Source organism: Harmonia axyridis, chromosome 1, assembly GCF_914767665.1.
Source record: "Harmonia axyridis chromosome 1, icHarAxyr1.1, whole genome shotgun sequence".
Classification (NCBI taxonomy): domain Eukaryota; kingdom Metazoa; phylum Arthropoda; class Insecta; order Coleoptera; family Coccinellidae; genus Harmonia; species Harmonia axyridis.
This window is the reverse complement of record NC_059501.1, coordinates 957105-973572: the sequence shown is the minus strand read 5'-3', so window position 1 is coordinate 973572 and position 16468 is coordinate 957105. Positions and strand designations below refer to the sequence as shown.

The following is a 16468-nucleotide window of genomic DNA, read 5'->3' as shown; positions in this document are numbered from 1 at the left end:
GTCTGGCTCGAATATAGTCCAATCTGGACGTCCAATTTTCGATTACTTTTTCCAACATTTTTTTTTTTTTGTATATCGGCAATAACACGGCGAATGTTGTCTTCCAAATGGTCAAGAGTCTGTGGCTTATCCGCATAGACCAATGACTTTACATAGCCCCACAGAAAGTAGTCTAGCGGTGTTAAATCACAAGATCTTGGAGACCAATTCATAGGTCTAAAACGTGAAATTAGGCGGTCACCAAATGTGTCTTTCAATAAATCGATTGTGGCACGAGCTGTGTGACATGTTGCGCCGTCTTGTTGGAACCACATCTCCTGGACATCATGGTTGTTCAATTCAGGAATGAAAAAGTTAGTAATCATGGCTCTATACCGATCACCATTGACTGTAAAGTTCTGGCCATCATCGTTTTTGAAGAAGTACGGACCAATGATTCCACCAGCCCATAAAGCGCACCAAACAGTCAGTTTTTCTGGATGTAACGGTTTTTCGACATACACTTGAGGATTAGCTATTCAACCAGAAGTGCGCTTCATCGCTAAACAAGATAAAATGGACGTAGTGCGCGATACGTATTCCGCACAGAACCATTATTTTCGAAATAAAATTGCACTATTTGCAGGCGTGAGTCTATTCTTGATGAATTGCCAAACTAAACTGAGAATAAATCACTTGACAGCTGTTGAATAGGTCGCCATCTTGAACAGTAATCCCCACTTGAAGTTATATACATATATATATATATATCGAAAAAAAACACCCGTTATAACCAGTTTTTTACAATTAATCCTCGAATTTCGGAAAAAAATGCAGAGGCAAGTTGTTCGCCTATGTATTACATTATGTATGACATTTTTCAGCATATCTGATAAAATAAACACTTTCAAATTTATGGCAGTATTGCAGACTGCGATTGAAGCATTGTTTAAATTGACAAAGACAAAAAAATACTGCTTACCTCCGATGGGCAGCTGTTGGTAGCCGTGTGGGTACATGGGCTAGGTCCGCAGTTGGTACAGGAAACCATTTCGTTCGGTATCCTGGCACTTCGTTTCCTATCACCCTGTGTACAAAAGAAATCGTTAAAGGCAAAATGTAATTCACTGTTTTGGACATTATCCTTGTCCACTTCCATGCAGCATCTTCCAAAACACCACTAGTAATTCTATTACAGTTATTCGAGCAAAATATGATTATTTTATATTTGAAACGAATTCTTTCTAATAAACGCCTTAGCGAATTCAAAAAGTATAGAGGGAATGAATTAATCAAGTAATGATCATCAGAGAGATCTAATTATTTTTTTTTTCTATCGATCTAGATGTCCAACTAAGTTGTTATTCTAGTGAAATTACTTTAGTTTATGTGATTTTACCGAATCTTGATCGCAATAGCACCTATGGATGATATTCATCTGACCCACACTAAAAAAGTGGAAATCCCTACGCTCTATTAGTGATGACGTCACACACCGTCATTTTAGTTCTCCTGTCAGTGTTTGGAATCCAAACAAACAAATTGTCATTCAAATTAGTACGTTGTCGTTGAAGAAATTGGCTTATTTTGATAAATAAGATTATTTAAGGAACGATTTTACTATTAATTGATTGACAGAAGGCACGAGTAAGTTCGAACTTGAAGTTCAACTAATAAACACGCCTTTTTACAAAATCTGGGGAATGATACAGGATTCAAACTTACTGGTATTAACCTCGTTCCTTCTGTCTATCAATTTTAATACTGAAATCGTTCCTCAAATACTCTTATTTATGAAAATAAGCCAATTTCTTCAACGACACCGTACTAATTTGAATAAGAATTTATTTGTTTGGATTCCGAACACTAACAGGAGAACCAAAATGGCGGTGTGTGACGTCACACTAATGGAGCGTATAGAACCTAGAATTCAAGAATGGCCATTTTAAATTTAAAATGAAATTCAATACTATAGTCTCTTTTGTTGAATTTGATTTGCTTATATTTTCTTTGTTACACGCGTCTCTAATAATATTCTATTTATATGCAAGTTGTGAGTTCGACCATTGAAAGAAATTATTTAGTATTACTAAATAGTTCAAGTTGCCAGGGGAGTATAGAGCTCTCTCAATCTGTTACTCTTGTCTCCGATAGTTTTTCGATTCATATTATAGATTTTTAATTTTGTCGAGCATTTTTTTTCACAAAATGAATGTGGTTATAAATGTGGAGTAGTTATTCAAATAAAAATTCTACTCCTCTCAAGCATTCTTTCAGACTCTATTCTCTTGAGTTATGAAGTATTATTGTTTGCATACAATCAGTATTCGAAAATATTCACTGATTTCAATGTTACCAGAATAACATTAGGAAGAAATGACAAAATTTCAATGTAGTTCATTTTTTGAATCCTCTGGACGATTCTAGCAATTATTATCTTGAATTGTAGCTGAATTAATCAAATACTTAAAACTGTAAAAGGGTTCAAGAGAAAATAAACTACAAACTTCGTTCCGATTTTGTCTGTTTCCATAATTTTGGCGGTATGTATATTTCGCTGTATTAAGATAAATTAAGCTTTTAAAAATTTATTCTAGAGTGAATTATACTATTGCGAGATAAAGATTAAGCAGTGTGACGAAGTCATTTGTTTTTATTCGAAGCTGCTGAGCAAAAGCTTCTTAAAGTGATATGGAAAACTTTCTCATTTTCTTTTAGCGCCCACTTATTTATTAAAGTGGAATATTACAATGGAACAAACCCCGTAATAGAAGAGGTTTTTCACGATTCTAAACATTCATCACATATAGGACATGCTTTCGTTCTATAAACGCCTTTTCTGCTAATTTATGATCTATTCATCTCCATTGAAAACCTTCAAAACGAAGAGTATACATGTTTGTTTTCACGTAAAATTGTTAATTTTTTTTAAATGATTATCTCAATAAATTAAACCTATGTCCAATGTCTGCCTATCATTCTAACTTTTCACTACATGAACGTTTATTATCCATCTAAACATCATAAACACTGACTGCCTCTTGTGTTTCATGGAGGCATACAAATTGTCAACAATTTCCATCTACTAAACATCGATTATATTTTACTCACTAAACAGCTCTATCAACCAGAACCCTGAAAGTGTAAATTGGGCATTATATATAATGTTATTATGATGGGTGACATGGAAAATGACAACGTTTGAACAAAGGTTATTGTAGGGGAGTATATTCGTGTGTGTTATGATTTTTGTCTTCTATCAACACAGTTGATTGAAATTAATCAATATACTTAAAAAAACCGCAGAGTATATTGTTAGAAATGATTTAATTCACCAGAAAAATATCCATAGTTTACAATACAACTACCATACAGACTTTTAGTGTTAAATACGTAGAAAAATTCTATCACGAATGATTTATAAGATCGATTGTATCGTCAAAAGTTTCATCTTAAAAGAAAACTCTTCTCCGTTTTTTTGAATTTCAATGTTACTTATTTAAAATCCAATGATACCTACGTTATAAAGATACAGAAAAATTGGAGGACATAAGAGTTTTTGGTAGGTACACACCATAATTGTGTTCATACTTTGACGTCTGACAGGTGGCTCACAAAAGGACGAAAAATACTCTTGTTCTATCGACTCCTATCGAAAGAGAAATTAATTTAGACTTTTTTTCGTTTGTTTTCTAGTACATCTACTCAGACACAGCGATTATTGTTGTGATTAGCTTTATTAGTATTCGTTAATATGTATGTATACATATTGAACAACGATTAGTATCAATTCAAAGGGTGTTCCACAGCATACAGTTATTGGGCCGATGAAATAATGTTCACGTTGATAAAGAAATGGATTTTTAATCCAGTTGAATATAATTTTGGGAAATATTTTGGAAAGAATATCGTGTTTCAAAAAGAAAAATTCTTTTCAAATAAAATCACCATCAATATTATTCATTGGATATTGAAATTAGTAAATAGGCTATTCAGTGATGATAATGCAATTTAGGCAGTTTTAATATGAAGGGTTTTCCAATAGAAAAAATACAATTTAAAAAGGATATAATGGCAACACTGTATTATTTTTTAACATTTCTTATGCTATTTGTGTTCAATAGGTTATGCCATTCAACTGAAGAAAGACGTTTTAACAACGTTTAGAATTGTTTCATCAAAATCAGTGCTCATTTGTGAATACTGGAAAAATTTTATAAAAAATTCATGGACAACATTATTCACTTAACTACTTCGAAAGTATCTTATAGTGAGTCGATTAACTGAATATTGCTGTATATGAATTCTTAAATTTTCTTTCAGTATGCAGATATGAGCACTGATTTTAATCAAACCATTTAACAATTTATAAATGTTGTTGAAGCGTGTATCTTTCCATGATTAAATGGCATAGCCTACTGAACACAAATTACTTGAGGAATGTCGAAAATAACAAACAGCGTTGCCATTTTATCAACTTAAAATTGTATCATTCTCACTGGAAAACCTTTCATCAACAATAAAGTATAAAGTGAGAAAGTATCTGTCACGTGTTTATTTCAAATTGACGTCATCGTAAGTTCGCCCAATCAAAAACGTTTCTCATCATATTTAATAACATATTTTCTTGCCAAATCTATGTGTATCATGCTTAAATGTGTACCTAATCTTTGAGAATGCCAATGAAAAGGACAATCTAAATCAAATAATTTGACAACTTTGTGTCTAATCCTTCACAATAATATATCTGTATGATATATTCAGTTTATTTTGTGAAGGATTAGACACAAAGTTGTCAAATTATTTGATTTATATTAAATATCCTTCATCAAGAAGACTCATTAAACTTTTATAATGAAAAGGACAATATTTTTTATATCTATTACGGTTGAATTGGGTTTGCTTCTGCAATGATTGGGTGATTTATTCGAAAAAACTTCTCTCTTGCACACTAACCATACCTTCCATTTTCCAAAAATTATGTTTTTTCCTTCTTCCTTGTTATTTAGATTATCAATTTCAAATCTTAGTGCAGATGCTGTCTTTTTCGATTACAAGAATTACGAGAATAACTAAATTTTCGTAATTTCAAAATTATTTCTGCAATAAAATTGTTAGTATTAAGATGAAAATGGAAAGGAACACCCATGCAAAAATTTCTTTCATGCCTCATGCGTCAAAATATTAAAATTTGTGATAGGAAGCAGCGTGTTTTTTCAGTATCTTCTGAACATTCGAAAAGGCCTGAGAAATAGTAAATGATCAATGCTCTAGTCTTCTGGAAATCGATTCTAAATGAGCATAACAGTATGTCCCAACTTTCTACCATATCAAAAAAAGGAAAAATCAAATGATCAGCTAGAGGGAAAAGCGTCCTTCGTGAAACGATCAACAATTCAACATTTTTGGTCCTTCGGGCCGGATTTATCTAGGGTGACGCAAGTTACCAACCGTTAAGGGCTGCCAACCGCGCCAGATAAAGCAGAGATTGAATTCACGCAACGTAATTTTCGTCTTCATCTCACAGATGGCGTTTGCAGTGAGTTCAACCCATTGGTTAGTTATGGGAGGTTAGCAGTGCTGGGGTGCTGAAACAAGGCTCAAAGGGGGTTGAAAGCTGAAACTTCCTAAGCTTACCAAGGGGCTGGCGAGAATAATGCCTATCCTGCTTAGTACAGCGGGCAGTCGCTGTAAAATCACATGGTACAGATCTCAATATTCGTTTAAAACGTGGTATATGGGTGAGATAATATTATTATGGATCGTGAGAAATTAACTTTTTTTTTTTTGGGAAATGTTATGTATTTTGGTTTTTTCGATGTTGGCAATGCATTATGCTCGCCCGATTGGAGAAATTTACACAGATTTTTTTGTATTATACAAGAGAAACGTGGACATCTTCTGGAAGGGAGGAATAACTTGGAAGAACCTAAGAGTCAATTTCATAATCGGATGAGAGTTGATTCTTAGTATTTTTTCTGTACGTCAGACATTTTTCTTTGGTTATATAGAGTTCTCGACAAGCTCTATGGAAAACTTTGGCAGATGGACTCATTATAAACAAGTCCAATTCGTTTTCATTCACTAGAAAAAAAAAATATATTTTTTCTTGTTATAGTCAATATCTTTGAACTCTAAACATTGTGTCAATCTTCCTCCACAATAAAAATTGTTCGAAATGGCCACCTTCGACTTGAACACAAGTCTCACATCGACGAACTGAAGATTTCTTTACTCGGAGGATCAGATTTGGGCCGTCCATTTTTTGGTTTGCTACATCTTGAATTCTATCAAGCAATTGTTGGTGAGATGTGGTTTCAACATGATAGACGAGCTGCTTCATATGTCCCCATAAATAAAAATCTAACGGATTGAGATCCGGTGAAGAAGGTGGCCATATCATTAGTCCCCCGTGATCTATCCATTTATTTGGGAAAGCAGCTACTTGCCTCCCTCTTTGTGGTGGTGCCACATATTTCCAACAATGTTAAGCTCTAAATCATAAAAGAAGTCAAAAAGGTTGTGCTCCAAAAAATTGAACATCTGCCTATCGTAGAAACGACAGCTGTCACTAGTTCGAATTGCTAACTCTACAAATCCTTTTTGAACATTTCACAAGTTACAACGACTGATTACGAAATTGGTTTTAGGTTCTCCCTGAAGAAATAATCTAATACTGGGTGATTCACCGGGATGCCCTATTAGACGTTTATGGAAAACTAATCATAATTTTGAGCTGAAAATTTGCATATCGGGGTTTGAGGCAATGATCTTTCTCCCTGAAATATTTTCAGATCTGTACAACTTCCGGTAATACCGGAAACAGACTTCTACTTCCTTATTTCAAATGGCACACCCAGTATATTATTGCATCATTAGATAGCTTTTTTGATGGCAATTTTGGCAATAAGCCATACCTTGAGAAAAACTCAACGGTTCATGAGTTATTGGGATTCTTATGAAAAAAATGGTAGCGATGGGGACTCACATTTTTTTTAATATTACCGCAGAAAGAGCTTTTTTCAAAAATTAATTTTTCTTTTTCGATTCCGCAAATACGTAGTATTATAAGACTGTTTGGGTGTGGACCAAAAATGTACAGGGTGTTTATAAGAGGATAATGAACTTGGACAATTCAAATTAATCAAAACTCAAGATTTTCAAATTAGAACCTATATTTTTTATTATTTCAGTCGATACTACGTCCAAATATAGTGAGGGTTACTTGAGCAAACCCTATACCTAAAATGAATACTTTAAGAGTTATCGAGGAAGAATTTTAAATGAGGAAAAACCGCTATCTAATGATGTAATAATATACTGGGTGTGCCATTTGAAATGAGGAAGTAGTAGTCTGTTTCCGGTATAACCGGAAGTTGTAGAGATCTGAAAATATTTTAGTGAGAAAGAACATTGTCTCAAATCCTAATATGCAAATTTTCAGCTCAAAATTATGATTAGTTTTCCATAAACGTCTAATAGGCCATCCCGGTGAATCACCCTGTATATCGAAGAACGATATTTATTGTAGTGTCTATTTGAACGAACAACCTTTGAACATGCTTCGGGGATTTTGTCCCCATGTTTTTGAAATTTGTTAACTGTTATTTCTTCTGTTTCGAGTTTCGTTAAAGAAGGAACAGTTATGAAGTAAAACATACAAATCTACCATAGAATTTAACATAGAACACCGTATCCACTGTTCGAATGACATGCACCCGATGCCGCACCATGTTCCCAAACGTTTCTATGATTCTAAGACTCATCAGGACGACATGATGAGGCATCACACTAAGATCTCACACGTGCATAACAATAAACAATTTGTGACTTATGTGTCCTACAGAATCACGTAAGTACAAGACAAAAAACAGTGAAGGGTGGGCACAACTACTTCACAACGATACCGGAGAAATGCTTTTCATCCCAATACAACAATTTTATTAGGCTTGAACCTTGTTCAACTGTTCATCTATAATCTGGAGATGAAGATATTTAGTTGAGGAAAATAGAATTTGGCATTTCAGGGTTGAATCCTTTTGTTGATTCTTACAATATCACTTTGAAGTTATCATCATTTTGGTTTTATGAAGGATGTAGTAGATACCTAATGACTGATAAAGTGAGCCTGTATTTTTCTCTGTCTTAAGTCAATTTTCTGTCAACACGAAATATTAGTGAAAGTCAAATTTCATCTAGTGATGAAATGGATCAACGAATATACTCAGTGACCTTGAGAAGTATAACACCCCGAAGGAATACACTCTTCAATTCGATAAGTTTTTGGAAAATCACAATTTTAATCCTTTTTTTAACCATGGTTCAATCAGTTGTAGATTGTAACCTGATGCTGGATTTCTGTGATATGATTGACGGTTCTCTCCTGATGCGGTATTTATACTCTCCTTACCAGAAGGGGTGGAGCTATGGGGTTCATCCCTTCCACTTCTGGTAGTTCTCGTATTTGTAAGATCTATTACTGGTAACCAGGCGTTGTGCTTGTACACTATTGGTGTTTCTTCTCCTTTGTTGATGTTATTCGAATGTTTCTATATTTAGATTTCTTCCATATTCATTCTTGGGTAGTAGCTCTTGATATCTGAGATGATTTCTGTTCTCGAGATGTTATGTCAGTAGTTGGGAGCATATTTTCTAGTGGTCTTATTGCTCATTTGAGCCTGTTCAATTTCCTTGTTCAATTGAATGTTTGGGTGTATAGTATTCTTCGGATTCTTTGATCGTTTGAAAAAGCGTTCAGATGATGAATATCCACATATCTCCGCCAAGTTGAAGGCTTCATCTGTATCAGCTTTTCCATTGCTTCAATACCACTGAGCCCTGGCACTCATAGGGAAGTTACTTTGTTGGTGTTTTATGGAATTACGGCACTCCAAGGTCAGCGAAGAGCTTTGGCAATGTGATTCCAAGTACCTCAGTACATCTGACCGTTCATTATAGGGTATATACGTACATTGTATCTCCACTTTATACTCCTTTCATAGCAACCACGATTTGAGCTAATCAAGTTGAAGAATTTATTCTTTCTGGGTACATCAAATGTCACTGAGTATCCAAATACCCATCATCACCCCGAGCGATTTTCAAAGATATACAGGGTGAAGGTAAAAACAAAAATGACAGATTCCTGGGATCATTTCAACGGAAAAGTCTTATACACATGGGCACACAAATGCTATTATTCGATACAGGTTATTGATTTTTCAATTTTTTTTTCTTATAACACTTTTTCTCCACAAGATATTACTTAATACAACTCAAACTTGGCGAAGATATTCCAATTTTGGAATGATTTATGAGGACTTTATCAGATACGTATTGCTTCAATTTCTAATGGCAATTCCTAATGTGGATATATGATATTTGAATGTGTTTTCACACATAACACCTATCATAAATCATCTATAAATTGTCTATATTGTTTCATGAGAATTCATGTGATATTTCTGGCAGGGAGTAGCCAGTTTTTTCCTCCAGAACTTTTTCTTGGTGGACTATTGGTAGTTCAGAGAAATGTGAAAAGAATCTTTGGTCTATTACAAAACTTTTTGGTTTCTTGTAGTTTCGTCGTATCTGATACCGATTTCGAGAAAAAAATTCTCTGGTAATCCTCAGCAAAAACTAAATTTTTATAGGGATCCACTGCGTGTGCTATGATGAATAAATACATTATAAGTTTTGGTACTTATTTCTCCAATCTTTACCTACAGCGAAAATTAACAAAGATTCGATAAACAGAAGAGTGTTGGCGCCCAACGTGGGGCACCAACCCACGACACTGAGATTCTCATGCTCTACCCACTGAAATCGGCACAAAAAAGGAGGAGAACAAGAAACACCCTATGTCTTGAAAACAAAGCAATTGCGGGCCATGTTTACAGAACTTTTATGTCTTAAAATCATACAAGGAATCTCTCATTTTTCTTTGTACCTCCAATTTAGGAACATCCTATACAGTATCATTATTTTCCGTCCAGTGTAGTAGAAATGAACCCAATACAGAAAGTAGATAAAATCTATATAAAGTCTAAAGGGTTTAAAACATGTGTTATGGTTCAGTGTTTCAGGCAGTATTTAGTCCATCGATTTTATTCAGGAAATCGGAAATGAGACAGAAAAAGAGATGTCAGCACTCACCTGAGTGACAGGGTTCTCCCCCGGTATATAAACCACGTTGTGCAGCGGCCTCTTTCTACCCACGTAGTTCACACAAACGAACTCCAGGAGAGATGCGTAAATAAAGCACATACACACACCGTCCCAAACATTCATGGCCGTAAGGTTGGACACTACTGGTAATGTGGATCTGAAGCCGTTCGATGTTGTGAAAAAATTGAGCATTGTAGTAACACCTGGAAAAGATTGGAGATCAGTATATCTTGGAGAAAGCATGAGGTTGTGTGAAAGACTCACCTATCATAACTCTTGCAGGCACTGCATTCCATTCTAACCAGAATGTTATAAAAGAAGATGTAACTAATATTATCCCAGGTATGAACACTGTTGTAAAGTAAAATGATCTATCTCTAGTGAATGTAAGATCGACTTCAAGGCAGCTGTAGTTACCTGTTGGTTGGAATAAGAGGTTAGTGAGTTTTAATATTGCTAAGGTATTTTTGGATGAGCTCTTCGAGAGAATTCTCAATTGGAAATGTGACGTGAAGCGGAGCAAGAGTTTGACAAATATTATTCAGGCTCTGCTCCACTTTTGCTAACCGGTGATCAAAAGCTAAAGGGTGTTTTTTTCGAGGTATATAACTTTAAGTTGGCATTACTGTTTGAGATGGCGACCAATTCAACAGCTGTCAAGTTATTTATTCTCAGTTTGGTTTGGCAATTCATCATGAATAGACTCACGCCTGAATAACGCTTCAAAATAGTGCAATTTTATTACGAAAATAATGGTTCTGTGCGGAATACGTATCGCACACTACGTCCATTAGCGATGAAGCGCACTTCTGGTTGAATGGCTACGTCAACAAACAAAACTGCCGCATTTGGAGTGAAGCTAATCCTCAAATGTATGTCGAAACACCGTTACATCCAGAAAAACTGACTGTTTGGTGCGCTTTATGGGCTGGTGGAATCATTGGTCCGTACTTCTTCAGAAACGATGATGGCCAGAACATTACAGTCAATGGTGATCGGTATAGAGCCATGATTACTAACTTTTTCATTCCTGAATTGAACAACCATGGTGTCCAGGAGCTGTGATTTCAACAAGACGGCGCAACATGTCGCACAGCTCGTGCCACAATCGATTTATTGAAAGACACGTTTGGTGACCACCTAATTTCACGTTTTGGACTTGTGAATTGGCCTCCAAGATCTTGTGATTTAACACCTCTAGACTACTTTCTGTGGGGCTATGTAAAGTCATTGGTCTATGTGGATAAGCCACAAACCCTTGACCATTTGGGAGACAACATTCGCCGTGTTATTGCCGATATACGGCCACAAATGTCGGAAAAAGTCATCGAAAATTGGACGTCCAGATTGGACTACATCCGAGCCAGCCGTGGCGGTCATATGCCAGAAATCATATTTGAAATGTAATGCCACAAGATTATCTTGCGGATAAATAAAATTCATGTCAATCGAATAATCCATCGTTGTTTTATTGCAATTTAAAGTTCTATAGCTCTAAAAAAAACACCCTTTAGCATCAATCTATATTTCAACAGTTGGGGTACCCAAGAAAAGCCACACTGACAATTCCATCAGTGATTACGTGTTCTCTCTCCCAATACTCCATGTTTACTAACTCCCATATACCATCGCATACTGTTCTGTCGAGACATCATCAATATGTCATCATAACAACCAAAACGACGCTCAATCTAAACCTTCCCTCTGATTGCTCCATCACCACTGGTCTGTTTGCTGAGCAAACAAATGTCTTTCGCAGTCCCCTTCTGAGATTTACCCAACAAAACGATATAGCAAGGCCATTTCCACAGAATTGCCGGCAGTTGTATGGAAATGAAGAGATTAGTCTATGCCCGTTCGAAAATGGGGCGGTTGATGAATGAGAAAACGTCAGAAACGCTTGTGGCAACCGCTCATTTCGCTATTTTCAATTATGTAGGGATTTTCTGTAAATGTCTGTTACACAAGGTTATTTATTCTGGATTTACTTACCCCTCCAGCTCGATTTAACAGGACACTCTATCGTCTTGTTGGCTATGAGGTAAGCGTTCAAGGTTTTGAGGCTGGTGGACTTCCTCAGGACGTCTTCGTCGTTCTTCCACACGTATTCGATCGTGTTGATTTCGTAGGATACTGGAAAATATTCAAAATTGAGAAAAAACCAAGTTACGTTACCCGTTTCACTCAAAAATAATAAAATTTTCGATATTCTGTTACAACCCTAGATAACATTATTACAAGAATTTGAAAATTCATGAAATATTATTTTTTTGAGTGGGGTTTATGTCCTAATCCAAACAAAACAGATGTTTCCTTTTTCAATTTGAATATTCAAGAGAAAGATAGAAAATTGTCCACTTGGAAAATTTGCATATGAAATTGAAGTCGAGGAATAATATTCTTCACGAATTAGCAGGTTCTTCTTGGAGTGCTGATACCAGTACTCTTTGTACAGCAACTTTGACTTTGGTGCTTGCTGCTGCTGAGTACTGTTGTTCTGTTTGTTTTAATGCTCATGTTCATAAAATTGATGCACAACTTAGCGTTTGTATGAGAATTATCAGTGGAACTATTAGATCTACACCTTTACCGCCTTATATTTGTAGGTAGGTTGCAGTTAAGAAATTTGAGGATAAATTTCATTTCTTCACGAACTCATTTTCAATTGTATCTTACCTCTCAGATGCTAGAACTGCCAGATTAGCGTCGCGTAAACTTTTATGGATTAAAACTTTTCTGTAATCTGATCAAAGTGACAAGGATATTTGGCGTTCGGAATGCAATTTTTGTAACGTCTTCAACAAAAATCTAATCGTTGATCCAGAAAAAGTTTGCGGTTTCAATCTTCCCAGGAAAATTTGGTGTACTCTAAATTGATTTAGGAATGGTCATGGTCGTTGCAATAGACAAAGGAACGTGCGTACCGAAGGGAATATTGCTGCTGTAGCGCGAAGTTTTGAAGAAGACGCCAAAAGGTCGATACGTCGCCATTCTCAACTTGTTGGTCTTTGTTCTTCGGCTACGTGGAAAATTTTACTTAAGGATCTGTCTTATGTGCCTATAAAAAACACATTCAAATTGACTGTTTGGTGCGGTTTACACGCTGGTAGCACCAACGGTCCTTACTCTTCATTTCTTACGAAATCAGGGAGCTCCTGTTGAGGAAGCACTATCGATCCATAATTTTTGTTTCCAATAATCAGCTAAACATCGACAACATTTGGTTCCAACAAGACGGCGTAATTTGCTATAAAGCGTGCTTAAGAGGGATTACCACCACGTGGCTTTCTGTCTATCAGTAAAACATTTGATACCCATTCATTTCCTCTCTGATGGGACTCCTCGATGACCAAACTTTCTACGGTGTACGAAATTGTACATTCACTTCATCTGCTTTCTCTGTACGACGGTCGATTATTTTTTCACAAGATTTTCTTCCTCTTTTGTGATGATTTCTTGAACGTTTCTTTCACGAATATTTTGAAATATACAAGTGTATATTGAACATATTTTCAATCCTTTTGTGAAACACAATATGTTACCTACATTTTTTTATTCACAAATCAAAAATACTGTCATTCTAAAGGGTGTTTTTTTAAGAGCTATAGAACTTTAAATTGCAATAAAACAACGATGGATTATTCGATTGATATGAATTTTATTAATCCGCAAGATAATCTTGTGGCATTACATTTCAAATATGATTTCTGGCATATGACCGCAACGGCTGGCTCGGATGTAGTCCAATCTGGACGTCCAATTTTCGATGAATTTTTCCAACATTTGTGGCCGTATATCGGCAATAACACGGCGAATGTTGTCTTCCAAATGGTCAAGGGTTTGTGGCTTATCCGCATAGAACAATGGCTTTACATAGCCCCACCGGAAGTAGTCTAGCGGTGTTAAATCACAAGATCTTGGAGGCCAATTCACAGGTCCAAAACGTCAAATTAGGCGGTCATCAAACGTGTCTTTCAATAAATCGATTGTGGAACGAGCTGTGTGACATGTTGCGCCGTCTTGTTGGAACCACAGCTTCTGGACATCATGGTTGTTCAATTCAGGTTTGAAAAAGTTAGTAATCATGGCTCTATACCGATCACCATTGACTGTAACGTTCTGGCCATCATCGTTTTTGAAGAAGTACGGACCAATGATTCCACCAGTCCATAAAGTGCACCAAACAGTCAGTTTTTCTGGATGTAACGGTGTTTCAACATACACTTGAGGATTAGCTTCATTCCAAATGCGGTAGTTCTGTTTGTTGACATAGTCATTCAACCAGAAGTGCGCTTCATCGCTAATGGACGTAGTGCGCGATACGTATTCCGCACAGAACCATTATTTTCGAAATAAAATTGCACTATTTGCAAGCGTTGTTCAGGCATGAGTCTATTCATGATGAATTACCAAACCAAACTGAGAATAAATAACTTGACAGCTGTTCAATCGGTCGCCATCTTGAACAGTAATGCCAACTTAAAGTTATATACCTCGAAAAAAAACACCCTATACAATGTAGATTATTGTTTGAAGAAATTATTGAAAACCCCATAAAAATCGGCGGTTGTGAATAGAAAAATGTATAATTTCATTTTGAACTGGGAAGTCGCGTGGTTGTATTTCCTCTTAACCATCAATTTAATACAAAATCAATTTGGTGACAACTTTATTTCCTCTCGATTACTTTTTATGGGGCTAAGTTAAGTCATAAATGTAAGGTTAATACTGAATTTCTGCAAATTTTCAATGTTTCTTTAAATACTTATTTAGTTTTTCCTCTACACAGTTGAACAAGCGTGCAAAAGCTTCCGACTTCACGTTATTGCTTTCCCGAAATACTTCAACGACTCGCAGCCTATTCAAACAGTCTATTCTCTCCCCCTAAAAGCGTCAATTGTTCGGATATCCCGCGTTCCAATTCAGCATCAGCGATAGATGTCGCCCCCAGTCACTCCAAACTTGCAATTGCACTCCTAACGAGTTTCTCGGAATTTATAAAAGCGCGCTCCAACTGGGCCAGGCAACTTCCCCATATCCGTTCATCAGATGAAACAGAATGCTTTAAGGCGATGGCCGGATTTAACGAGCTTCCATCTAGCGCATAAAAGATGAATAAATAATGCATCGAATGTAGTGGAGAAGGAGGCTGGAGGCTGAAATTATCCAGTCTCTTGGTGCGCTGCGCCAGAGACTGAGATTTATGAAGACGGAATTGGAGTTTGGGCTGGGCTTTCATGATTAAGCACCAATTTTTAGGAAGAATGTTGCTTGGATATTGTAGCAATTTTGAGGGAAGTTCATGTGGATCTGCTAGGAAAGTATGCCTGGATAGAAAACTGACAATCTTAATAAATGATACCTTCAGTAATTTGGTAGTTGAAATGTCAGATAGAAGATTTGGATTGATTTATTTGTGTGGATTCTACATAGGCGTACAACTTTGCTTCCACCGTTTTTTTTTACGGAAATCGAGGCATTATTGTAAAAAAACTGGTTATACATTTATGATTCACAGTATTGTCCATCGCTGGCCACTACTTTCTTCCATCTTTCGGGCAGCGTACGAATCTCGCGTTGAAGAAACTGGTCATCTTTTGAAGCGATCCACGAATTGATCCAATTTTTTACTTTCGGAAGTGCTACAAGACCGTGTGACATTGATCGAAACAAGAATCATCTCAACGTTTCCAAGTTTATCTTGATCACTTTCGCTATTATTATTATTATTTGAACTGGGGTCGTTTTGGTTCGGTAAGCCTTCCGGGAACTGCGACCATGCAGATCTTTTGTTCTCTACCCTACTCATTCATAGAAACCCAAGGAGGTCGTCAATGACGTTAATAAAAATGATAACCTCCTTAGGGGCCTTGGCCGGTACCTCTCTGGTATCCAGGACCGGCTTACCCATATGAATGGTTCTTAAGCCAGCCAGCTCCGGATACTTGCATACCAAGTGTTCGGCTGTTTCTGCTTCCGATCCACAGAGTCTGCAAATCTCGTCTGCTGACTCTCCCATGCGGTACAAATGATGTTTGTACCGACAGTGTCCCGTTAGCAGTCCCACCATCACCCGAAGCTCGGCTCGCGACAGCTTCAGGAGCTTTTTGGTGTAGGTAGGTGAAATCTTCACGAATTTCTTCGCCTGAACAAGTCTAGGAGTGTTAGTTCAGTGGATTGTCCTGCTTTTCAACTCTCATAGCTGTACCGCAGCTTTTTATTGGTCCTATCCCACAGAAAGGCTCAGGTCCACTTTCGCATCATGGGGTCGAGCACTGTCATGCTGTAAAATCACTTTATCATGTCTCTCGTTGTATTGCGG

The 16468-nt window shown here is 36.5% G+C and overlaps 1 protein-coding gene across 9 annotated transcripts in view; it reads right to left on the bottom strand.

Annotated features, from left to right (window-relative positions):
• The window catches only part of LOC123671521 (glutamate-gated chloride channel), a 65971-nt gene that overhangs the window by 2813 nt on the left and 46690 nt on the right, over nt 1–16468 (bottom strand). For 3 of the 9 annotated variants that reach the window (XM_045605405.1, XM_045605404.1, XM_045605407.1), the window contains 6 exons: nt 12139–12279; nt 10411–10563; nt 10135–10349; nt 5617–5667; nt 3500–3628; nt 962–1066 (listed from right to left, as the gene is read on the bottom strand). In XM_045605405.1, the coding sequence (XP_045461361.1) occupies nt 962–1066; nt 3500–3628; nt 5617–5667; nt 10135–10349; nt 10411–10563; nt 12139–12279 (794 nt within the window). The remainder of the gene's footprint in view (nt 1–961; nt 1067–3499; nt 3629–5616; nt 5668–10134; nt 10350–10410; nt 10564–12138; nt 12280–16468) is intronic. The other 6 variants (XM_045605408.1, XM_045605409.1, XM_045605410.1 and 3 more) reach the window with 3 other exon arrangements.